This window comes from Mauremys reevesii, linkage group 4 (assembly GCF_016161935.1).
Source record: "Mauremys reevesii isolate NIE-2019 linkage group 4, ASM1616193v1, whole genome shotgun sequence".
NCBI classification, from domain to species: domain Eukaryota; kingdom Metazoa; phylum Chordata; order Testudines; family Geoemydidae; genus Mauremys; species Mauremys reevesii.
Window position 1 is genome coordinate 30,768,572 of NC_052626.1, and position 24,820 is coordinate 30,793,391.

At 44.9% G+C, this 24,820-nt stretch overlaps 1 protein-coding gene across 15 annotated transcripts in view; it reads right to left on the reverse strand.

The window, feature by feature from the left end:
* The window catches only part of DGLUCY (D-glutamate cyclase), a 97,868-nt gene that overhangs the window by 35,629 nt on the left and 37,419 nt on the right, over positions 1-24,820 (reverse strand). For all 15 annotated transcript variants that reach the window (XR_005597530.1, XM_039534366.1, XM_039534363.1 and 12 more), the window contains 6 exons: positions 22,158-22,311; positions 16,809-17,007; positions 15,431-15,581; positions 13,279-13,401; positions 7,054-7,251; positions 431-691 (listed from right to left, as the gene is read on the reverse strand). Coding sequence is in view for 14 of the 15 variants with exons in the window: in XM_039534366.1 (XP_039390300.1) it covers positions 431-691; positions 7,054-7,251; positions 13,279-13,401; positions 15,431-15,581; positions 16,809-17,007; positions 22,158-22,311 (1,086 nt within the window). In the remaining variant the exon portion in view is untranslated. The remainder of the gene's footprint in view (positions 1-430; positions 692-7,053; positions 7,252-13,278; positions 13,402-15,430; positions 15,582-16,808; positions 17,008-22,157; positions 22,312-24,820) is intronic.

A 24,820-nucleotide genomic window follows, 5' to 3' on the forward strand; every position in this document is an offset into this window, starting at 1 on the left:
TATGATTGTGTAAGACAATATTTCCCAATTGGAAATATTGGACTAGTTGGCCATCTTTAGCTTTTGCACAATTCAGAGCTACAAGCCAGAGTCTAGAGATGTTATTTGGACTGACAAAAATGAGAAGATGTGCAGGGATGAAGACACTTTAAAAATAAGCTCTCTTCTCACCTCCTTCTTTTTGATGATACACTAAATTTCAAAATACAATGGTAATAGGAAGAAAGATTCTAGATGGATTTCAAAAGATTAGGGACTATACGCTCAATTGGTATAACTCAGTGTAGTTCCAATGAAGTCAATGGAGCTATGCTGATTTAGCCAGGTGCGGATCAGGCCCTTAGAGATTGCACTGAAATAGAGCTTGAACCAGATTAGCAAATTAAAACTGAAAAGCTAACTGTCTTTGTTGCCTAACTGCATGTTTTACCTTGCTGAACAGCATCCTCAATAATCTTTTTATTCAAACCCATGGCTCTCTGGTCTGTTACTATAACAACATCTTTCTCCAAGCTCTGCAACATGGCTGCCATAGCAATGGCTCCTGGAGGTCCATCATTCTCTTCAGGTGGCTCATGGTTGAAGTGAGTAGGAAATCCAGTGGTTATCAGCACTGATCGGGCATGTGAAAGGGAGAGGCAAGTCTTTAGCAGCTCATCCTGGCAGCACAAATGTTTCACGCCCCGGTCTCCTAAAAATAAAAAACAATTTTTTAAAAAGACGGTGCTAGATTTTTAGCATATTAATACCTCTAAGAGGCTCTGTCAGGACCAATCCCTGTCCATCACTGTCAGAGTTCCTGGCAGGGCCAACGAGAAGAGCAGCCAGGCTCTATCACTATTGATCCAGAGATAGTGACAGACCAGGGGAACGGAGACCATCAGCAAAGCACATCATCTCCCACTACGTAAGTGCAGGGAGAGTCTCCTGAATGAACTTATAGAAGGTTGTGAAGACTATTGTCCATTCTGCAGCTCTACTGGGATCACTACCCATGTGTGTACTTGTGAAGGATGTCATAAAGTGGTCATAATGGGGTAAATGAGTAATCCAAAATGTTAGGGGATGGAGCCATGCTCTACCCCTGCCTACATCATGTTTGTCACTGGGAGTTCCATACCCCCTAAACTAAATTTGTTTGAGATACATTTGAATAAAGCAGCAGGTTTCCAGCCTGTAATCCTGGGAGTAGAGTGTTATTTTTGTTGTTCCTAGTGGTCCCTTTACAAAAAGGAGAGGTTGGGAAGCCTCCCTCAGCCTGGACTGAACTGTGGATCATTAATTTGGAAATGAGGCTGAAGTGCAGAATTCAGATCTGGATTCAGATTTCTGAAACCCCAAACAGATGAGGGCTTCATTTCAATTTTTTATAGAGAAGAAGCCAATGGGGTATTGGTTCCGCTCATTGTAAATACTGAGCGAGTGGATAAATTCAGAACCAGATCCACGCTCATATTCAAAATCACTGCTAAATTCAGAAGTGTTGGGGGCAGGAGTTTTGGTAAGTGATGTGAGTGAAATGAGAGGAAAATAAGAGATGTGGGAAAGGAATGCAGAAGATAAACCTAGAAAATATGACAAAAAAAGACTCTGGGGCAGAGAGGATTTTGTTCATTGATCCTCCCATTTGGGAGCCACTTTTCTCTTTTAAATAATTCAAGCGTCTTGGCCCAAAGTTGTTCTGTAAAGAACAAAATCAGATTCAGAGAAGATCCAGACCCCAGTTATTTTACACAAGCAAGCTCAAGCACATTCCTGTGTGCATGTCCAAATGCACAGATAAACATTTAAACTCAGGCTCATGCACATGCTCACATGTACACATAGGAAAACTGCACCAGGACAGGGCAAGGCAATCGATCTGTAAGTGGGCATTTCACACTGTGGCTAGGGACTGTCTCTGAAATGGGAAAGGGAAGATGTCATTCAAACTTGTCCAAACCTGTTAGCTCTAGCCTGTTTCTTCATCAAAGATTATTGAATAATGGCCAAACCAGTAATTTTTTCTGAACTGGTTGAGGGATGGGGCTTGAGGGAGAGTGTAAAATTAACAGGCTGTGATTCCAGTGTAAGAAACTCAATTCCCTGGAAGAAATTGGAATACCGGGCCTAGCACAACAGGGACCAACCTGGCTATGGCCTTTAGACCATACTGCATGATGAACATTAAATAATAATATAGTCAGATTGAGCCCCATGTGGCTTAGAGCTATCTGGGAGGAAGGAGTGGGACTGGATCTATGAGTGTGTGGTCAGTGAAAATGCCATGATTTCTTTGGTCAAAAGCTCTTCAGAGCAGTTGGATGCAGTGGCAGATTTGCCAACTGGGGCTCCCCAGAAATATGTGTGCTCCCACACCCCGACCCATTTCACCGACCCGGTGCTCCTGGCAGGGAGCGGGGTCGGGGCACAAGAGCTTGCCCCGCTCTGCCTGGTGCTCCTGCCAGGGAGCGGGACAAGCCCCCGTGCCCTGACCCTGCTCCCTGGCAGGAGCACTGGGTGGGCAGGGGAAGCCCCTGTATCCCAACCCCGCTGCCCTGCAAGAGTGCTGAGTGAGTGGAATGGGACAAGCGCCCGCGCCCTGACCTTGTTCCCCGGCAGGAGTGCTGGGTGGGGGAGCGAGGCAGGGCAAGCCCCCATGACCCAATCCCATTTCCCCGCCAGGAATGTGGGGTGTGTGTGATTGTAGGCAGAAGGGATGGGGAGGGGCCCTCACTTGCTCTGGCCCAGGGCCATACAAAAGCTTAATCCGCCTGTGGTTGGATGTCACAATGCAGATGACCTCATCTATCCAGTAGGTTGTGTCAGGACCATCCCTGTTCTGCACTGTCAGTCTGGCTGAAGGAGAGGAGCAGCCAATAACCTTTTCCATAGCCCTAGCACTACTACAAATTGGAGGATTGGGCCAAAAGAAATCTGATGAGGTTCAACAAGGACAAGTGCAGGGTCCTGCAGTTAGGATGGAAGAATCCCATGCATCACTACAGGCTGGGGACCGACTGGCTAAGCAGCAGTTCTGCAGAAAAGGACCTGCAGATTACAGTGGGCGAGAAGCTGGATATGAGTCAGCAGTGTGCCCTTGTTGCCAAAAAGGCCAACGGCATATTGGGCTGTATTAATAGGAGCACTGCCAGCAGATTGAGGGAAGTGATTATTCCCCTCTATTCGACACTGGTGAGGCCACACCTGGAGTATTGCGTTCAGTTTTGGCCCCCCCCACTACAGAAGGGATGTGGACAAATTGGAGAGAGTCCAGTGAAGGGCAACGAAAATGATTAGGGGGCTGGGGCACATAATTTACGAGAAGAGGCTGAGGGAACTGGGGTTATTTAATCTGCAGAAGAGAAGAGTGAGGGGTTAGGGTTAGGGGTATTTGTTTTTATGGCTTCTTACATGGAAAATGAGTCCAATCCTGGATTTGCAAATGTGGTTGCATGTCTTGCAAGTGTAGTTGTTGGAAGAAGAGCTTGAGGCGCTGGACTTATGACATGCTCTCTTCTCCTGCAGAGACTTCACACACCACTCTTCAAAAGTAGACATGGCCGTATGGCACAGACCTCTCCATCTCGGTCTCTCCCGTGCAACGAGTTCCCAGGTTTTAATGTCCATCTTGCATGCATTGAGATTGGCCTTCAAAGAGTCTTTATATCTGAGGATGGGTCAACCCTTAGAGTTGTTTCCTGTGCTCAGCTGACTGTAAAGCACCACTTTTGCATACAGGAAACCTCCATATAGACTGCATGTCCGACCCAACAAAGTTGAGCCCTGATGAGCATGCTCTCAATACCAGGGATTTGACAACTCTCAAGCACTTCGGTGTTGGGGATCCTATACTGCCACTTAACACTGACGGTTTAAGCTCTCCAGCTTTTTGATGTGGTATTAGTAGAGCATCCATGTCTCACAGCTGTAGAATAAGAATAAGGTGAGTACAATAGTGCAGAGGATTTTTATCTTAGTTCTGAGGCAGACTCCATGCTCCCTCCAGGGCCCGTGGGTGAGGCTGCCAAATGCCAAGCTGTCTTTGCCAGGCACTGAGTGATCTCATTATTCAACATGGTGTTCCTGGAAAGTATGCTACGCAGGTAGCAGAATTTTCTGACCAAGTTGAGGGGTGTGTTGTCAATTGTGATGATAGGATCATGGTGCTGGCGATACTGGTGGTCTGCTGCTGGCTGTCTTTTTTCAGGCTGATTGTGAAACTGAAGCACTTCGAGGCATAGGCAAAGTGGTCCACAATAAGCTGGATGTCCTCAAGCATGTGTGCAATGAAGACACGGTCATATTAAAACAATGACTATAATAAAATCTCATGTTTCTTGGCTTCAGTTGGCCATCTGTAGGGGTCTCAAAGGAATTTATTCCTCTTCAATACACAATACGCCAAATCCATTCTGGATTTTTTTTTGCTTTCGTCTGAAGCATCAGGAATTGACCATAGCTGGCGGCAGGGCACCGGGCAAAATGGAACTATGTTCTAAAGTGGTACCTTGAATCCTTTGTTCCTAGATGCTTAGCTGTTGAATCGTGCTCATGTGCTCAGGGTCAAACTGATTGCCAGATTTGGGGAAGAAGAAGGCAACTAAAATTGCTGTAGGCTGTGCAAATTGCAGGCTGTTATTTCAGAGACTCAAAGGGAGTTTGAAGGAGACTGTGGGACTATCACTTGTTTCCCAGACTTTAAAGAGCTTGCTTTCATGCTCTACAGAGGGTTTGGACATCATTCTGCAGAGACTGAGAGGGGTAAAATTTCCCAGAAAAGAACCTAGCGGAGTGTATGTATGTATGTGCACATAATTATATTTTGCACTGAGACCTGCAAAAGTAATAAGTACTAAAACTTGGGGGAAAAACCCTTAAGAGTTGTTGACATTGTTCACAGTTACTTCAAGAGTTGTAGGAAAACTGTTATGCATTCATAGATGGATAGATATTTAGTTCATAAATTTTCCTTTAGAGATTGTGTCATTCTCCTTCTATCTGTACAAACCCTGAAAAAACTAAACTTTGGTCTGTACTACAGCAGAAAGGTAAGCTGAAGTACTGAACAGAAAAGAAATACAATACCTGATCTTAGTATGTTGCCTTCCCCAAATTTGTTATACATAAACATTTAAGCTAAGCAAGATATTATTCCATTCAGAAAAAGTCAGTGTTTAAAAGTACATAGACAAATAAAATCCGTAGCACACTTTATATATGAAGGAGTGAAATGGTACTGAAAAGCTGTTAAAGCAGTAGCCCTCGTCGACATCATCTCACATAGGGAATTATCCTTGAGCTGATGCTAGTATGTTTAAGAGCTCTGCAGTTCATGTACTAGCATATGCTACTAGTATTCATTTATATATAGATCCCTACCAAATTCACGGCCATGAAAAATGCATCATGGACCGTGAAATCCGGTCTCCCCCATGAAATCTGGCCATTGTAGAGGGGGTCATGGTATTCCACCCTTACTTCTGCACTACTGCTGGTGGCGGCACTGCCTTCAGAACTGGGCAGCTGGAGAGCGTTGGCTGGGAGCCCAACTCTGAAGGCAGCACTGTCACCAGCAGCAGTACAAAAGCAAGAATGGCATGATATAGTATTGCCACCCTTACTTCTGTGCTACTGCCTTCAGAGCTGGATGCTGGAGAGTGGCGGCTGCTGGCCGGGCACTCAGCTGTGAAGGCTGCATTGCTATCAGCAGCAGTGCAGAAGTAAGGGTGCCAATACCGTGACCCCCCTACAAAGCCTGGCCAACCCCGCACTCCAACCCCTTTTTGGATTGGGACTCCCATGGTTACACCACCATGAAATTTCATTAAATCTTATGACCGTGAAATTTACCAAAAGGGACCATGAATTTGGTACAGCCCAGTGCTTACTTTGTGCCAGGGCTTGCCAGGACTGAGCCCTGTCACCTCTAAGCTTGCCACGCCAGTTATGAAAGTAAATAATTGCTTGAGCCGTGGCACCTAATTGCTTGAGCCCCAGCACCTCTTTCATTACAAGTAGGGCCCTATTTATATACAGTAACTAGATTTCTTCCTGGTGAGAACTAGCTTGTGGGTCTCCAGTCACCTTGCAGCAGTCAGGTGCATCTGCCTAGGGTTTTCAGTGATGGTCAGCAGTACATGATGTTAGCGTGAAAATGAATGTAAGGCAAACCCTCAGCTGGACCAGGGCTGCTCACTCAGCTATGACTCACCCCTCCAGCAGAGCCTGCAGTGACTAATCTCTCAGGCATGCTGCAACAGCCTATCCAGGGGCAGGGGCTGATGACCCCCCCGGCACAGGTATTTCACACTCCCCACCAGAGCCACAACTTGGTCTGTGCAACAGCACCATTTGGCTAGGAATCTTCCTGCTGCCTCATGGTGTTACAGATTCCCTAGGCTTCCAGCCTGCCCTTGATCCTATCCCTGTTCCTGCTCCAGCCTTGCCTAAGCCTTGTTCTAGCCCGCTTCAGCTGCTCCAGCCCTGGTCCTGACCAGTTCCAGCCCTGCACCCAGCTCCTGACCCCCCAGACTCTTGGACTGACTCCAGCCCAGTTTCGGCTTCATCCTGCTTCCAAATTCTGACTACGATCCTGAGTTGGCACATCTATGGACTCTGACCCTGGTTCTTACCCACGGCTCGTCCCTGGACCTCAGTTTCAGTGCTGCCCTCGGCCTGGTCCCAACTCTACCTCCTGCTTCAACCCTTGATATCTGTTCTCGGATACTGCTTTAACCACCAGGCATGACTGTCTAGAACTCAGAGTCTGAAAATGAGACCAGGAATGGGAACTGAATTGATGCCTGACTTTATCTGGTGCAGACCAGTACCTTAGGCTGGCCCAAAGTAGTCCATTTGGTAAGGTGGAAGGGGAGAAGTAACAAGGTTCAATCAGAATAATCTAACATTGGAATTCTTTGTAATGTTTGGAATTACCTTTCAATTTTTACTATTTAAGGTCAACTATGCAATAGCTAAATGAACAGAATGGATCACACTAATTTAGTATGACAAATCCTATGTTTCCAGAATTATTAATTCTACAATAACTCAAGAAATTTTTTTTTTTACCTGGATCTACTCCAATTAGGCTTTCTAGCTCTCTTATCTTTTGCACAGCTGTTTCTGATGCAATGCTATAATGCAAAGGATTTTGAGAAATGCAGTGGACCTTGGGGATTTCTTTAGAGTTATGAACTGGAGCATCTTCATTCTTCAGGTCAGTAATAAACATGCACCCAGGAGAATGTGTAAAAGCCAGCGGAGACTCTATAATAGATGGAAAAACTTCAACTCAATAAACTAATACAATATACTAATAACAAAAATATTATTGATAAAGCACTGGAACAATAAGAAAAATAGAAAAGTTGCATCCTAAAACATATACATGTTCCCTACCTCAAAGAGCTTACAATATAAGATGACAAGTGACACGTGAAGGGAGCTAATCAAATATATACATAAGTAACATTGTAAGTTTATGTGTGTATGTGTGTGTGTATATATATATACACACACACTAACACATCTGGAGGAAAGAACGGTGGGCTTATGAATCAGTTGAACGCATTTTCACTTAAGAAAAAGACTATATGAAAACGGATTTAGATGATCGGGCTTATATTTTCAGAAGTGTCCCCATTTTTGTTACCCAACTTGAACGATTTAGAACCTGATTTTGGAGGCACTGAGCACTTGCAGCTCCTAATGGAGTTAATCTGAAAATCAGATCTTAGATGTCTCAAGTTGGGCACCCTAAATCAGTGATAATTTTGACAATTTAGGTACAAGTGACTTGCCTACAGTCATACAATGAGTCAGTGGTACAGCTGGGATTAAAAATATAATCAGTCACCCACTTCTGTAGTACAAACACTAAACAACATTGCCTTTCTTTAGTATCTGTATTTGCTGTATAGTAAATGTGTGTGAGAGGCAGCCTACCCACTGTAAGCACTGCTCTAGTCCATGTTACTAAACTCACTTTGCAGAAGCACTAAAAAAATACACTGGGCCTCATTCTCCATTGCTTTTGCCTTGTGTAATCATTTAGACCCAATGTAAAAAACTGCCACTTTGATTTGCAAGCATTTCACATCCACTGTGCCCTCACTTCGCATTAAATATAAATGACTGCATAAGGTGCAGTGTAGAGCTGTGTGGAGAATGGAAATGCTGTTTCACAAAGAATCCTGAAGTTTGTTTTTGTTGTGATTTGGAACAAACCCCTAAATTTTTGAAATTCTCTGTGAAAGAAAATTCAGGAAAAATTTTTTTTTGGATCAGTCAAAAAAAATTTTTTTTTTTTTTTTTAGAAAAACAAAATGTTTTGTTTCAGTTGACTTTATTTTATATTGTAAAATATAATTAGGCTTGGCAAAATTAGATTTTTAAAGTAATTTTGACATGTAATATTGATGTTTATTTTTAAGCATTTTGTTATTGTTAGTGAATTAAATGTTTATAGTAGTGTAAAATTATGGTTTTAAAGAACAGTAAAAGCTGTGTTATACGGCCCTGTACCAACCAGAGAGTTCTATAAACTGGCATTTCTAATCTTCATAGAAAGTCTGCTTTATAGTCCCGGTTGGTGCGAGGCCAGCAGACTCCCTATGTGCCTTCCTGGCAGTGGCGACATGTTCCTGCTGCTCCTAGGCGGAGGAAAGGCCACGAGGGGTTCAGAGTGCGGGAGTGGGGTGCAGGGCTGGGGTGCGGGGGGAGATGAGGAGCACAGGCCCTCGGACGGAGTTTGGGTGCGGGGGGGGATTGGGGCACGGGCTCTAGGATGGGGGAGGGGATGCGGGGTGCTGGATCCTGGCAGGGTGCTCACCTTGGATGGCTCCGCGCAAGCAGCGACCAGTCCCTGTGGCCCTTAGATGGAAGCGCAGCTAGGTGGCTCTGCGCACGCTGCCCCCGCCCCAGCGCTAGCTCTGCAGCTCCCATTGGCTGGGAACCACAGCCAATGGGATCTGCGGGGGTGGCGCCTGTGAATGGGGGCAGCGTTTGCAGAGCTGTCTAGCTGCACCTCTGCCTAGGGGCCGCAGGGACTCGTCGCTTCTTGCGGGGAGCCACCTGAGGTGAACAACCCCAGATTCGGCACTCCGCGCACCCCAACCCTCTGCCCCGCACTCTCCCCCACACTCAAACTCCCTCCCAGAGCTTGCGCCCCGCGTGCCCCCACTCCCTCACTCTTAGTTAATCAGAAGTTTTTACTTATCAGCACCCACCATTCTCCCAACATGCCAGATAAAAAAGCTTTTACTGTATTCTCACCTTATTTTTAATCAATTAATTTTTTTACAGTTGCTGGAAATTATGGGGAGGGTCAGGCAATAATTATTTAAGACAGTATATATTGAGGTTCACAAAGTTAAAGCTATATAACTATCAAAACAAAAATTGTCAATGTTACATGACCAAATGTACAAAGTAAATATCCTTAAATCAAACTAAAGTTCTCAAGCAGCATTTTTCTTACTCTGTCTATCTGTAAATTCAATTATTATTGATGGAAAGATTTTTTAAATCATTTTATGTATGTATGGTGAAATCTATGTTTACTGACGGTTAGCAATTAAAATCTAATCCTTCCAAGTGTATATATACACAATATAATATAAAATTTGAAAAAAAATGTGAAAGAAAGCAGTTTCAAAATGAAAAATGAAAATGGTTCTTTACCAAAATGCTGAAACGCAACATTTCTACATAACACTTTTTCTCCAGTTTTCCTCCTAAACAAAATTTTGGTAAAATTAACAAGATTTTGCATTTAATTTTGATTCTGACGGAAGAAGAGGTTACTTATCATCTTATACAGTAACCTGAGTTCAAGTTGTTTTGTCCCTGTTGGTGCTCCATTTGAGGATGTGCGTGAGCTTGTGCACTCTCCATCAGAGATTCTTCTGCTAGTATATCCCACAGGTCCGCACCTGTATTGTATGCTGCCTTATGCTCTGGTAAGAGGGCATATAGATAAAAGCAGACCCACACCTCTCCAGTTCCTTCTCAACCTCAGAGCATAGTAAAAGTCCGAAGCAAAGGGGAAAGGAAGGTGAACAGTGGAGCACCCATACAGATGAAACATCTCAAAGAATTCCAGTTACTGTACAAGGTAAGTAACCTCTCCTTCTTTGAGTGTTGTCCATTTGGGTTTCTCATGAGGAGACTACCAAGCAGTACCTTAATGTGGAAGAGAATGCTGAGGAGGTGGATCCAGTACAGAGTGCAGAACAGCTTCACCGAATATCATGTCCACTTTGGTGGCATGGAGTAAGGGATAATGCTGTGAAAAATATGTGAATGCAGGACCAGATGGCGGCCTTGCAAATGTCCTTGAGGCATACCTTCCTAAGGAGGGCACTGGAAGTAGATTGAGCCTGCATGAAGTGAATAGTGACTCTAGGAGGGTGGGTACAATCAGGGCTGGCTCCAGGTTTTCTGCCGCCCCAAGCGGGAAAAAAAAAAGCAGTGGCAGCGCAATCGTGCTGCTCCACTCTTCAGCGGCAATTCGGCAGGAGGTCCTTCACTCCAAGAGAGACTGAGGGACCCGCCTCCGAATTGCCGCCGAAGACCCGGACGTGCCGCCCATTGGTATTGGCCACCCCGAGCACCTGCTTCTTTAGCTGGTGCCTGGAGCCAGCCCTGGGTACAATCTATAAATCTCATAGCATGCCAAAATGCATCCTGATACCTACCCACACAGTCTCTGAGAGGAGATTGAGTGACCCATCATCCTCTCTGCAAAGCAAACTAAGAGCCTGGGAAAAACCCTGAAGGGCTTAGTTATGCCTGCTTGAAGTTAAAATATGTTGATATGTAGTGACAACTTTCGAGGAGTCCATTTGCCTTGGGCTTTAGGATTTTGCAGTTGAGCACTGGAGGCTATAAGGGAGGCAACCGTGGTGATGATGTGTGTGGGAGATGGACATGAGAAGGGGGTTCCCATACAGACTTTTAAAGGGTCCTTCCAGCAATTGAGGGAGTCGAGTACCATCTGAGGGCCTGACACCTCCCTGGGAGTGTAGGTTGTCTTGTGCCTGCTGGGAGTGTAGGTTGTCTTGAGCCAGGCTTGAAGACACCAGGAGTTCAGCCTTGCATGAAGGATTACAGACGTTCAGACTGCCTTGTGTCCCAGAAGCTGAAGACAAGTTCTCACTGTGGTTCGTGGGCTCTGCTGTAAGAATGAAGATCAGGTTGGACCTCTTGGCAAGCCTGTCCACAGGTAGGTATGTTTTGGCTGTCTCCGAGTCTATGCAGTGCATGGGTGTCAGGGTTCATATGTTGAGGCGAAGGCTTTGGGGGTGGAACAGAGCTAGGGCCTTCTTAGTGGCCAACTGGACTTCCAGGAAAGTATAGTCTTTGAGGAGCCAGTTATCCAGATACGCAACAAGGACTATTCCTAACTATTGAAGGTGGGCTTTGAAGCCGGAGAGAAGCCGCGGCCCGGCACCTGCCAGGGACAGAGAACACCGGCGCCCGCAGCCTACAGCCCCGGAGAAGCCGGAGAGAAGCTGCAGCCCCACGCCTGCCAGAGACAGAGAACGCCGGCACCCGCAGCCTGCAGCCCCGGAGTACTCTGTCCCCAGCAGGCGCGGGGTCCCGGCTTCTCTCCCCTGCTGGACACTAGGCGGGCCTCGCGCCTGCTGGGGACAGAGAACACCGGTGCCCGCAGCCTGCAGCCCCGGAGTTCTCTGTCCCCGGCAGGCACGGGGCCCCGGTTTCTCTCCCATCCTGGGCACTAGGCGGGGACCGAGAACACTGGCGCCCAGAGAAGCCGGAGAGAAGCCGCAGCCCCACGCCTGCCGGGGACTGAGAACACCGGCGCCCGGAGAAGCTGGAGAGAAGCTGCAGCCCCACGCCTGCCGGGGACCGAGAACACCGGCACCCACAGCCTGCAGCCCCGGAGAAGCCGCAGCCCCACGCCTGCCGGGGACCGAGAACACCGGCGCCCACAGCCTGCAGCCCCGGAGAAGCCGCAGCTCCACGCCTGCCAGGACAGAGAACACGGGCACCTGCAGCCCCGGAGAAGCCGGAGAGAAGCCGCAGCCCCACGCCTGCCAGGGACGGAGAACACCGGCGCCCGCAGCCTGCAGCCCCGGAGAAGCCGCAGCTCCACGCCTGCCAGGACAGAGAACACGGGCGCCTGCAGCCCCGGAGAAGCCGGAGAGAAGCCGCAGCCCCACGCCTGCCAGGGACGGAGAACACCGGCGCCCGCAGCCTGCAGCCCCGGAGTTCTCTGTCCCCGGCAGGCGTGGAGCCCTGGTTTCTCTCCCATGCTGGGCACTAGGCGGGACCTGTGCCTGCGGGGACCGAGAACACCGGCGCCCGGAGAAGCCGGAGAGAAGCCACAGCCCCACGCCTGCCAGGGACAGAGAACACCGGCACCTGCAGCCTGCGGGCCCTGGAGTTCTCTGTCCCCGGCAGGCGCAGGGCCACGGCTTCTCTCCCCTGCTGGGCACTAGGCGGGAGCACATAAATGCCCCGGCGGGCACCATGGCGCCCGCAGGCACCACGTTAGGGACCACTCAGCTACGCTATTCACATAGCTGAAGTATCGTATCTTAGATAGACCCCGCACAGTAGCGTAGACAAGCTCCAGTACAGGAGAGGCAGCTGGAATGCCTATCACAGAAGGGAGAAAGACCTGTGTCAGGATTGGAAGGGCTTGAATCCTGGGGTCTTGGGCATACCCTGCCAGGAAATCTGCCAGTCAAGAAGGCCTGAGAGAAAAGGGGGCTCTCAAAGAAAGAAGGAACAGATGGGGGAACCCACCTTCAAAGAACATCTGTGCTATAAAATGTAAATTAACAACAGCAAAAACAAAACAAATATCAACAACTAAAAATTAATTATAAAACAAAAATAAAGAGTAAAAGGGCAGAAGAATAACTGTGTCAACTAGATAGCTGGTACCACAGAACTCCATCTCAAGCTGCAGGCAGTTAAGAATGAACTGGAGTAGCATGGGTCCACTCCTCCCTACATATTTGCATACTGGAGCACAAGGAGGTGTACAGCGCAGGTGTGGCCGTGCAGGCACTACTAGCAGAAAGGTCTCCAAGAGTGCATGGGCATGTGCACAACCACATGTGGAGCACCCATAGGGAAAATAACTCAATGAACTGTTCCAACAGAAAATGAGTCCATCAAAGATTTTTCATCCTGCTCTAGTTCAGGGCAATGAAGATCAGACCCACTAACCACATCCTGCCAATAAGAACTCTCTCAGTGTACAGTGAGCAACATAAAAATGAAACCACTGTTATCTCAAACATAAAAAGTCCATCATACTGCAGTTGCTGACTGCTTCCACCCCTGTTACTCCACAGGCCCAAAACACTGGAACATCCTGAGGGTGAGGCTGAACTGGATCTCCATAGTCTGGGCTGGAAAGGTTTTGGATTCCTAATAGGCCTATGTTTGACAAACAGTAAAAACAACATTAAATTCCAGCAAAGCAGTAATGGTATAAAGCTGAGCTCATGCAATGACACTATGTTAAAATTGCAGCATGAAAAGCAGTAATGGCAAGGCCAACCTATGACTCAAATGGCCTGTTAGGTTCCCTTAGCATGCGTGTATGTGTCCTCGATTCCTGTCCTAATATTACATGCCTTACATTTTTTTTGTATATTAGTAAAACATGGATGATGACATTTTATTACATATTATATCTGGCTATATCTGAGACAAATGAAAACCTGCTGAGCACTCTCTGAATTTTACAGTTCCTAGGAAACATTCTTACAATATCTGATCTGTTCACTCCGAGATACTTTCATAAGAGTAGTGGTGGGTTATTCCTATTTGCCCATGCAGGCATGTTCCTATCCAGTGCTTTGTCCAGCCTATTTTCATTAACTAAAGATATGGGCCTTAATTACTTCCCTTTGGCAGTTATTCCACAGCCTATTAGATCTCACTATCAAACTTTTCCTGTTCTTTGGCCTAAATCCTTTGCTTGATTTAATTCAATTATTTCTAGTTATACTGTCCTGGATCATCCTCAACAATTGCTCTCTCCCCTTTGTGTTTACATTCTTCAGACACTTGCAGCTGGTTTTCTTATTTCCCCCCCACCTGCCTTAGACTTCATTTGAGTAAGCCACATGTGATTATTTAAAACACTCCTCAGGGACCAACAAAAATAGCCTCTTAATCATTTTTGTTGCTCTTCTCTGAACTCACTCCAATTTGTAGTTTGCCTTCTAGAAGTTAAATACCCAGACCTGTATGCATTATTCTAGGTGCAGTGTCACTAGTGCCATATAGACCTCCCTCCATGCTCCGTGATTTGATATAGCCAATAACTTCACTGGTTTTTTTTATTACTGCCATATCATAATAAAAGGTCATTTCTAATATGTTTTCCACTGTTGCCCTTCGATATTTTGCTTTCCAAACATAATCTTCCTATTGAATAGCTGTATTCCATTTTCCCCTACATGAATGAGCTTACATTTTTCTATGCTGGACTTCATTTTGCTTGTTCCTGTCTATATTTCTAAACTCTTCAATTCAATTATATTATTTTCTCTGTCCTCACAGTTGTTTTTAACACATCTTAGTTCAATATTATTTTTAAATACAATGTGATGTTTACTTTCAAGTTCATTACTGAAGATGCTAAATAATACCAGACTTACAACTGATCCCATCTTGAAATTGACATCCTCCAACACTGCCATTTATTGTTACCCTTTCCAATGACGGGACAGTGCACATATTCAAGCCAAACCACATGTATTTTTCAAATAAGATTTAATCAAATACTTTACTGAAATCCAAATAGACTACAATGAGGAGTCCTTGTGGCACCTGAGAGACTAACAAATTTATTTGGGCATAAGCTTTCATGGGATATAACCCACTTCATCAGATGTATGGAGTGGAAAATACAGTAAGCAGGCCAATTCAATTAGGCTGGACGTGTCCCATTGGCCTCATTAGCACCGAGCCCTCACTTGGTAAGGCAACTCCCATCTTTTCATGTGCTGTATATTTATACCTGCTTACTGTATTTTCCACTCCATGCAGCTGATGAAGTGGGTTATATCTCACGAAAGCTTATGCCCAAATAAATTTGTTAATCTCTAAGGTACCACAAGGACTCCTCATTGTTTTTACTGATACAGACTAACACGGTTGCCACTCTGAAACCTGTCACCAAATAGACTACATTACTTCTTTCCCTGTTTCACACATCCATCTTCTTATCCAACACATTTCCTCTGTTCAGTCACATCAAACCTTCACTTCCAGCTAAACTAAATTGTAAACAAATCAGTACCTATGTACCTATAAAAAGGTTTAGGTTTTTATGTAGCCACTTGAAATTTAGGCTGAAGCTTATTGTCCCATATACTTTTTGTCAATTTTTTTCCTTAGCTTTATGGCCAGTGTAATACACTCTTAGAGTGAAATGTATGGAAAGTACACTGACCAGGGTTACCAATATGAACTGGTGCTCCATGTGAGTCTTTCAATGGATAAGTAGCTTCCACAACTGCTTCTAACTTGTCTTCAGGAATCGGTCTCATTGTGACCACTAAATTGCAGCAAAAACTAGCAACTCTGCAGCAAGGCATATCTGTCTGACAAAATTTAAAAAATAACCAAGGCATTAGCAGGAATTGAAGAACTATCAAGGCTTATTTTCAGTTCTGAAATGACTATGCACCCTTGAATTTACAAGGGGCACATTTTAACATACATTTTTAAAGGATTTTGAGTAATATTGTAACTAGCATCCAATGAAAATAATCCATTTCCTATAACAATCAATAATGAATAAACCAGACAGTCTACCCTTTAGCTCTTGTAATTAACATGTTTTGCAGTGAATATCTCCATTAATTATATTCTAAGAGCTAAATCCTTAATTTGGCATATGCAGCACAAATCTTGGTAAACCCAGATATACTGTGGACCCCAGGTGCTGCCAGTTTTCTCTCCTTTTGGGAGGTGGGGCGGGGAAGCACAAAGAAACAGATCTATTGGCCACAACCCTCCATGCATGCTAAAATGCAGAGAAACTGCATATAGCAGAGTTTGCAAAGATCCTACAGATCCTTATCGCAGTACACCCCAAAACTGGCAATCTTCCATTTACATTGCAGAAATACTCAAGTTCCATTGGGCCAGGGCCTTTCCTGCCCATGGAAGAGGAGCCACAGATTGGTCCTAAGAAATTTTAATGTTGAGTCATTTCCACTTAGAAACACACATCTAGGTTATAAAGACAAAATGTCATTCCAAGTTAATTTGTCATTTGAGATATAGTAAGCAAACCAACAAATAATACTGTCTGCACAGGAAATTTTTAATAAAAAGTATTTGATTTCAATTAAAGTATAGAGAAATAATAGTTAAGGATCATTCATAGGTCTACATTCAAAAGGTAGCATTTATTTTACCTTGATATTGCCATTAGTGCAATAAATAATGATATTTTTAAATTCTAGAATGTAATAAACACAATTAGACCAATTCTTCTTTGTAAACAACTTCATGTATTTTCTCCAACCTGAAGACTAACATAGGCTCTCACTGTGAGAGTGATTTTTTTCTTCTCATTGAGACCAAGAAAACAGAAACAAACATGTTGAATGATAACCCAAGGTGAAACAAAAATCCATTGCATAGTACAGTCAACCTTTTAACTAAACAGCAAATCCATGTGGAGATACTAAAAGTGGTTTAATAATAGTCAATATTGTGTGTATTGGAGATGGTCTGCAGTACAGGTTTCAGTGTACAAAAATGTGCTGATGTAACCCTATCTGAACCTCGATGTAATTTAACAATTATTATGTTCTTACCTTGTACATGCTTACGTTGCATTTCTGCTCAACGTTCCTTAGAGGAACACCAACTTTGTGGGCTGCCTTTTCAAATGAGTCACTGCAGCCTAAGTAAAAAGTCACCATGTCTTTAAGCTGATCAAAATAATCCTTTAGACTTGTCAAAGTGCCAGTACAAGCTCCATACTCATATATCCTGTATTGCAGGCAATCAGTTCTAATGAAATAAAGAAAGAGCTATACTGTCACAATTATCACAATTTTTTTAAGCAAAATGAATTAGAAGAATTCAAGAAATGTTGACTAAATTGACATTCATGAAGTGTTAAAGCTCAGGATTTTTCCTGTTCTGTCCATTTCTTTTTCTTCTTGGTGACAGTGTAACCAACACAAAAAAAGTGGTTGATCTACCTTGCTGTAACAGTTGATCTTTAATATGGGTTGCACATGTCTGTTCACACTGGGTGTGAGTGCACCCTGTCCACAGATGTTAGAGATTTTTTTCCCCTCAGCGGCACCAGTCGGTGTGGCTTGAGCAGGGCCGGCTCTGGCTTTTTTGCCGCCCCAAGCAAAAAAAAAACAAAGCAAAAAAACCACCTGCGGCGTGGCCGGAGCGGCAAAGCAGGAAAAAAACAAAAACCTGCGGGGCGGCCGGAGCCAGGGTGCAGGGTCTTCAGACCACTGCAGATGTGCCTCGGCTAGCGGGGGAGGGTGGGAGGGTGAGGGAGCGGGGGGAGAGAGAGAAGGGGAGCAGCCAGGGCTTCAGCAGGGCACTCACCCACGTGGCCCCGACCACCGCACCGCCTGCCGGGAGGGCTCTGCGCCACTCCGGTCGGCGGGCAGGGAAGAACGCGGGCTGCCCTGCCGGGCTTGCTACAGACCTGGCATCAGCTGGGGCAGACGGAGCGTGCAGCCCGCTCCCAGCAGGGCACTCCCCTCCTCCACACCGCTGCCCCCTACAGGGCGGCCAGATCGGCAAACAAAACAAAAAAAAGCGGCTGTGCTGCCCTAGGATTGGGCGGAATGCCGCCCCGTAGAATCTGCCACCCCAAGCACAAGCTTGGGCTTGAGAGCCCTCTGTCGCCATGCACCACTGCGTGCTGGTATAAGAGAGCAGAGCTGCCACTGACTCGCCATAGTTCCTTTGTACCAGACAAACTCCAATAGAGAGGGGATGGTGCGAGGGCTGTGGAGTGGACATATGGAACACATCTTGAAGAATAACAATTAAAGAAAGGAAGGTAACTGGTTTTTATTCTTTGAGTGATTGCACATGTCCATGCCACTGTAGGTGACTCAAAAGCAAACATGCAAGGAGGTGGATTTGGAGTCTACCTGAACAGTGATTTTAAGAGAGCCTGTCCAAAACTGGCATTGTCTCTGGACCAGTGGTTCTCAACCTATTTACCACTGTGGGCCACATATGCAGCTCTCTCTATGTGTTATGTGGGCCGAATCCACACAATATATATACTACCTCTATGGTCCTGAGGATGTCACACGGGCAACAGCTGTGGGTTTGAGAAAAACTGCTCTTGACTGACAGAAATGGCATAATGAGATGCAAAAGTGTGGCCTGATGACCAAGTGGCTGCTTTACAAATGTCTATAATCGGCACTTGCACTAAGAAAGCTGCAGAAACTGCCTGCGCACTAGTAGAATGCACCAGCTGTCTAGTTGGTGGGATTATATTAACCAATTGGTAGCATAAATGAATGCATGAAGAGATCCAGGAGGAGATTCTCTGAGTGGAAACTGGTTGGGCCATAGCTCTGTCTGCAACTGCTACAAACAACTTCATATGGGATCTAAAAGATTTAGTTTGTGCCAGGTAGAAAGCTAAAGCCCTTCTTCTCACATCCAAGAGTGAAGCTTTTCTTCATCCATATGTGCATCGTGTTTCAGACAGAACATGGACAAATAGATTGCTTGATTAATATGAAAATTAGAGATTACTTTTGTGAGAAATTTTGGGTGAGGATGAAGATAAACTTTATCCTTATGGAAAACTATATGGGTGACTCTGACATCAGAGTTTTCAGCTCACCCATCCTTCTGACTGAGGTAACTGCCACCAGAAATGCTATCTTCATGGAAAGGTGAAGGAGGGAGCAAGTTGCAAGGGGCTCAAAGGGTGGTCCCATCAATTTTGCTAGGACTAAGTTCAAAAGATCCCAAGATAGGATAGGGTCTCATACGTGTGGGTGTAATCTGAACAAGCCCTTTAAGAATCAGGTGATGATGGGGTTAGAGAAAAGGGATCTATTATCCACCAAGACATGGAAGGCTGAAATAGATGCCAGATGCACCCTTTTTAAGGGTTTTTTAATTTTTTTTATTAATGGAGATATCCTGTCTCCAAGAACTGGAAGGGACCTTGAAAGGTCATTGAGTCCAGCCCCCTGCCTTCACTAGCAGGACCAAGTACTGATTTTGCCCTGATCCCTAAGTGGCCCCCTCAAGGATTAAACTCATAACCCTGGGTTTAGCAGGCCAATGCTCAAACCACTGAGCTATCCCTCCCCCTATAACCCTTATAGAACTAATTGCAATACTCTGTTTTAAATCTAGAAGATAGTCTAGCACGAGGTTCAGGGGCCCGTCTCTGGAAATACACCTTTCCTATAAGATCAAATGGAGAAGTGCTGCCATTTAGCCGGTAAATGTTCCTAGTTGAGGGTTTTCTGCTACTCTGAAGCACTTTCTGCATGTCCCTTGACCAGGACTTTTCAAAAGTTGTCAGCCATAAAGCATCCATGCTGTCAGATGGAAAGTTTGGATGTTGGGATGGAGTAGGTGCCCATGGTCCTGGGAAATGATATCTGGATCCAACAGGAGAGACAGAGGAGGCTTCACTGACAAGGATAGTAGGATTGAGTACCCAGTGTTGAGGAGGCTATGCTGGTGCTATGAGGATGAGGTGAGCATGGTCTTGTTTCTCTTTGAAGATGACCCTGGGAAGTAAAGGAATCAGAAGGAAAGCATACACAAGGGATTCCTTCCAGGGCAGGAGAAAAGCATCTATCAGTGAGCCTGGACTGAGCCTCCCCAGGAACAGAACTGATGGCATTTTCTGTTGGTTCTCATTGCAAACAAGTCCACTTGGTGAGTCTCCCAGAGTTGGAAGATGGACCTGGCCATGTCTGGACATAGTGATCACTAATGATGATCAGAGAAGGATCCGCTCAGCTGATTCACTAACATGTTCTGTTTCCCTGGAAAGTAGGCAGCTCTGAGATAAACTGAGGCTATACAGAAGTTCAAAGGCAAATTGCCGCCTGGCACTGTTGGTTTGATCATGTTCCTCCTTGTCTGTTTATGTAAGGCATGGGCACCAAATCGTCTGTCAGAATTAATAATTTTTTCCCCACTACGTGGGAGAGGAAGGCCAAGCAGGCTAGACGTATCACTCTTAACTCCCTAACATTTATGAGAGTCTCTAGATCTTGGGATGACCAAAGACCTTGAATCTGCAGGAACCCCATATGAGCTCTTCAGACCACTGAAGACACATCTGTGACCAGACTGAGGTTTGATAGCAGGGGGAGAAAGGGAATCCTCAGGCAAACTTTCAGAGGGTCCATCTATCAATCCAGAGATGACAAAACTAACGTAGAGACTTGAACCACTAGCCATGCCTGCAGCTTTCTGAGATGTAGTCTGGAGTGTCAAACTACACAGGTACATACTACCATGTGGCCTGGAAAACTGAGGCAGCTATGTACTGTTACGAGAAGGTATGTTCTCAGTTGCAGTACTAGGTCTTGTAAAGTTGTAAACTTTTTGAAGTTTTGAAGTTTTGAACCTGGCTTGTGACAGAAAGGCCTTGGCCTTTGTGGAGTCTAAGACTGCCCCAATGAACTCTATTGTCTATAACTGAGTTCAGGGTTGATTTGTCTCAATTTAGTAGGAGCACAGTGCAAAGAATGTGGACAGGACAATGTATATAGTGGGCAAGACTTGAGCCTTGGACCGACCTTTGATCAACCAGTCATCCAGGTACAGGGACAAACAGGGACGCCCGATGTTCATAGATGAGCTGCCGCAACTGCCACACACTTCATGAACACCCAAGAACAGCTGACAGCCCCAATGTAAGCACCGTGAACTGATAATTGCAACCATTCACCACGAATCAGAGAAGCTTCTGATGGTCATGGCATATTGCAATATGGAAGCAAGCATCCTTTAAGTCAAGGGCAGAGTACCAGTCCCGCTGTTCCAGGGAAGGAATAATTGAAGCTAGTGTCATGATACAGAATTTTATTTTCTTCAGGAATTTGTTCAACTCTCCTAGATCTAAAATAGGCCTGAGTCCCCCATTTGTCCTGGGGGATGATGAAGTAGCAGAAATAGATGCCCTTCCTCATGAGGTACAATGAGACTTCCTCTATGGCCTCTGCCTGAAGAAAACATTAGACTTCCTATTGAAGGGCAATTTTGAGAGCGTGGTCTCTGAAGAGGCATTGGGAAGGGGCCATGCTTAAGCACTAAAACTGTCTAAAACTAAGTATAACTAACAAAATACTAATTTACAACAGTATCTATATGCAGAAAAGAATGAGGGAAGCACGTATTACTTTAAGTCTGGATCACTCTGACAACCGTCACTGGTGGTAAGAAGAAACTGAGCAGGTCAGGGAAGACTGCGCTCTCTTATACCAGCATGCAGTGGCGCCTGGCAACAGAGGGCACTTGAGCCATCCTGCTGGGTACCACTGAGGGAAAAAAAATCTCTGACATCTGTGCGTGGGGCATGTGCACAACCATAGTGGAATGTGGAATCACTTGAAGAAGAACAGTAAAAGCCTGCTTGTCCTACACAACTGCATATTAAGCCAGAAACCCCGTGCACACATTCAAGCCATCTAAACATTTTATTCTTACTAGGCAAATGCCCCTGAGACTGATCTCCTTCTCATGAGCATTACAAAATTATGTTCTTCAGAGTTCTGACTATTGCTCTGACTGCTTGCTCCAGAAGTCAGTCTCCTAACCGCCTCTGAGCAATGTAGAGCAACCATGTCAGTGCTGCTATGAAATGGGGAAAAATACTGTAGGCTAACTCTTAGGTTTACTATTAAGAGATCTTTGCAACTAAACATAACTTAATTTTTTGGATCACTGAAACAATTGAAATGTTGACAACATGGATTGTAAAGGGGTGTTTTGTAAAAAAACAAGGGCCAAATTCTATGCCACTGCATCAGTCCATTTACTTCAGTTGCAAAGGTATAACAGAAAGCAAGTTGGGCTCACTGTGCACAAAGCTATGGATGGTTTGCACTCTGGAAAATGTTATCTTCCAATAATGTCCAGTATCAATATCAGACCTGTGTGACAGCTGGAAAGACTTCCACACTTACTTGATATCAGAATTGCTGCTCAGAGAAGGACATTTCCATTCACCTGGTTTACTTCTGTACAGCAGCGGGAGAGGTCCATCATTTGCATGGCAAAACTTTTCAAAGTCATCAGCAAGGGATTTGTGCAAAATCACAACATTTGCCTGTTTATAGCCTTAAAGCATTTAAGGGAACAATTATCAGCAACTCGTTCAATTGTTAATATATGTGACAGTAATATTGCTGTATGGATCTTATCTAGAGAAGAGATTCTTGTCCCTTGAAAAAGAGAATTTTTAAATATAATACAGACTATGATAGTTAAATAAAATTTCAATGTTTTTGGAAAGACTGTTTATAAAATCACTCCTAGATATGCTCTTCATAGTCAATGTCTACTGCAATCATTTTAGTAGTGAAAGTACTTGGCATTCACTGGTTTGAGGGGGTCGCTTCTCTCTAATAAGCTATTTTATGGGGAAACCAGAAGCCTACAATGAATTTAATTAAATAGTCTGGCAAATTGTTATGTTATAGAATAGATTATTTTATTTGATGTAAATATTGGCATGGAAATAAAAAGAGTACAATACTTTGTGCATACATCATTTTATTTTTCTTGTGTTAATGCAAAACTGCAACTCAAAACAAGTCTAATAAGTAAAGATCTTTCATTACACAGCCCATTTTTCAATGGCATTTGAAACTTAGCCTTGGAAATGTACTTTGGGTTGCAATTTAGCATACAGGGTTTTCTCCTAGGAATGAAATTTTGTCTGTTAGGTTAGATTCAAGTCATTACAACTATTTCTAAAATATAGGAGGGAAAATAATAAAATTGTTACAGATTCAGACACGTCTGCAATCGACTCAGAACCAGTTTTAATTTAAAATATGTCATTTTTGCAACCTGCTATTCTGTAATAACAAATGAAATAACAAATAACAAATGAAATAACAAATAACAAATGAAAAAAGCAGATATTCATCTTTAAGCAGCAACTACTAAAATCTACTAAACTACTATATGATGCTCATTGACTACAACAGGGATGCAGTCAAAGGAGCCAGTCCGGTCTACAGTGTAAAATACACAAATTAATAGTCCCTAAAGCCCACATTTTTAAAGGTATTTATGTGTTGCTGTACTCCAGGGGTCGGCAAACTTTGGCACGCAGCTCATCAGGGTAATCTGCTGGCAGGCCGCGAGACAGTTTGTTTACGTTGACCATCCACAGGCATGGCTCCCCGCAGCTCCCAGTGGCCGCAGTTTGCTGTTCCTGGCCAATGGGAGCTGCAGGAACTGTACTCAGTGCTGCAACACCTAACTGATTAAGGAGCCTGTGAAGGGATTGACTCACCACTAGCATCTCCTTGTGGCCAGCCAGGCCTGGTATAGCAGCTCTTTCCCCATCAGATACCTTCTGTGGTGGTCTGCCTCTTCCTGTGACTTGGCCCCAGGTCATTTTAAAGTCTCCCTCCCTTCCCCCTTCCAGGATAGTCAACAAACAGAAACAAAGGGAATTAACACAAATGAATCATCCCAAAATTGGGTTAAGGCTCTCTTCCTTCAGAGGGCGCTTGTTATGCTGTGGTCCTAAATTGAGTTTACAAGTAATAGAAGGGAATGGCTATATCTCAAGATGAGTCAACATCTGACACTCCCTTCCTTCATGGAGGGTCCATCAGGCAGTGGTCATCTGGGGAGTTTCTGCCGTCAGTCAGCCCTTTCTACAGGAGCGGAGGACTGAAGCTCTGCTTTCCTTCCTGATCTGTCATCAACTGAGATATATTTTTCCCTCTTAAGCTACTTACTCCAGTCCTGACATCTCTCACATATATAAGGGGGAACAGCCACCCTGAGCCCACATGAGCTCATTAACCCTGTGTTGCCCCATTATTGAGTCTAAATCTCAGTTTTAAAAAGTGACTTAGGCACTTCAGAGCTTAAATCCTATTGACAATCAACAGGCTCCTAAATCAGTCAGGCATTGCAATGTTGAACACAGCAATGCCTAAATACCTTTCAAAATCTGGGACGAACTGTGCCATTAGTACAGGTGATCTCTGACCTGAGGGTACATCCTTCCCAGGCCTTTGAGAAATCGGACGACCATCTCGTGGGAGAAGACTGATCAGTTGTCCATCTTGGGATGGAAGGCAGAAATGGCCATTAGGTGGACCTTGATTGATGAGAGGGCTAGGCCTTGTTGTTCCAGGAGCAGCAGGTACCCCAAGATAAGCTGTATAGATGATTGTAAAGATGGGATCTGTCATTGGGAGCACCAGATGGAGAATCGCTTCCATTTTACAAGGTAGGTGATTCAGGTGCAGGGCTTCCTATTATTCAGTAGGACCTCATGGACCTGCTCAGAGCATGCCTGCTCCTTCTGGTTCAACCAGGGAGCTTACAGGCAGTCAGATAGAGAGAGACAAGATTTGGATGTAGCAGCTGACCATGGTCCTGGGAGATCAAGTCCAGGTGCAATGGAAGCTGAATTGGCGCCTCAACAGACATGCTGAGGAGAGTGGTGAACCAATGCTGTCTGGGCCATGCTGGGTTTATGAGAATGACTCAAGCTTGCTCTTGCTTGATTTTCACCAGAACCTGTGAATCAATGAAATAGGAGGAAAGGCGCAGAACAGGTGATTCGTCCATTGCAACAGGAACGTGTCTGTCAGGG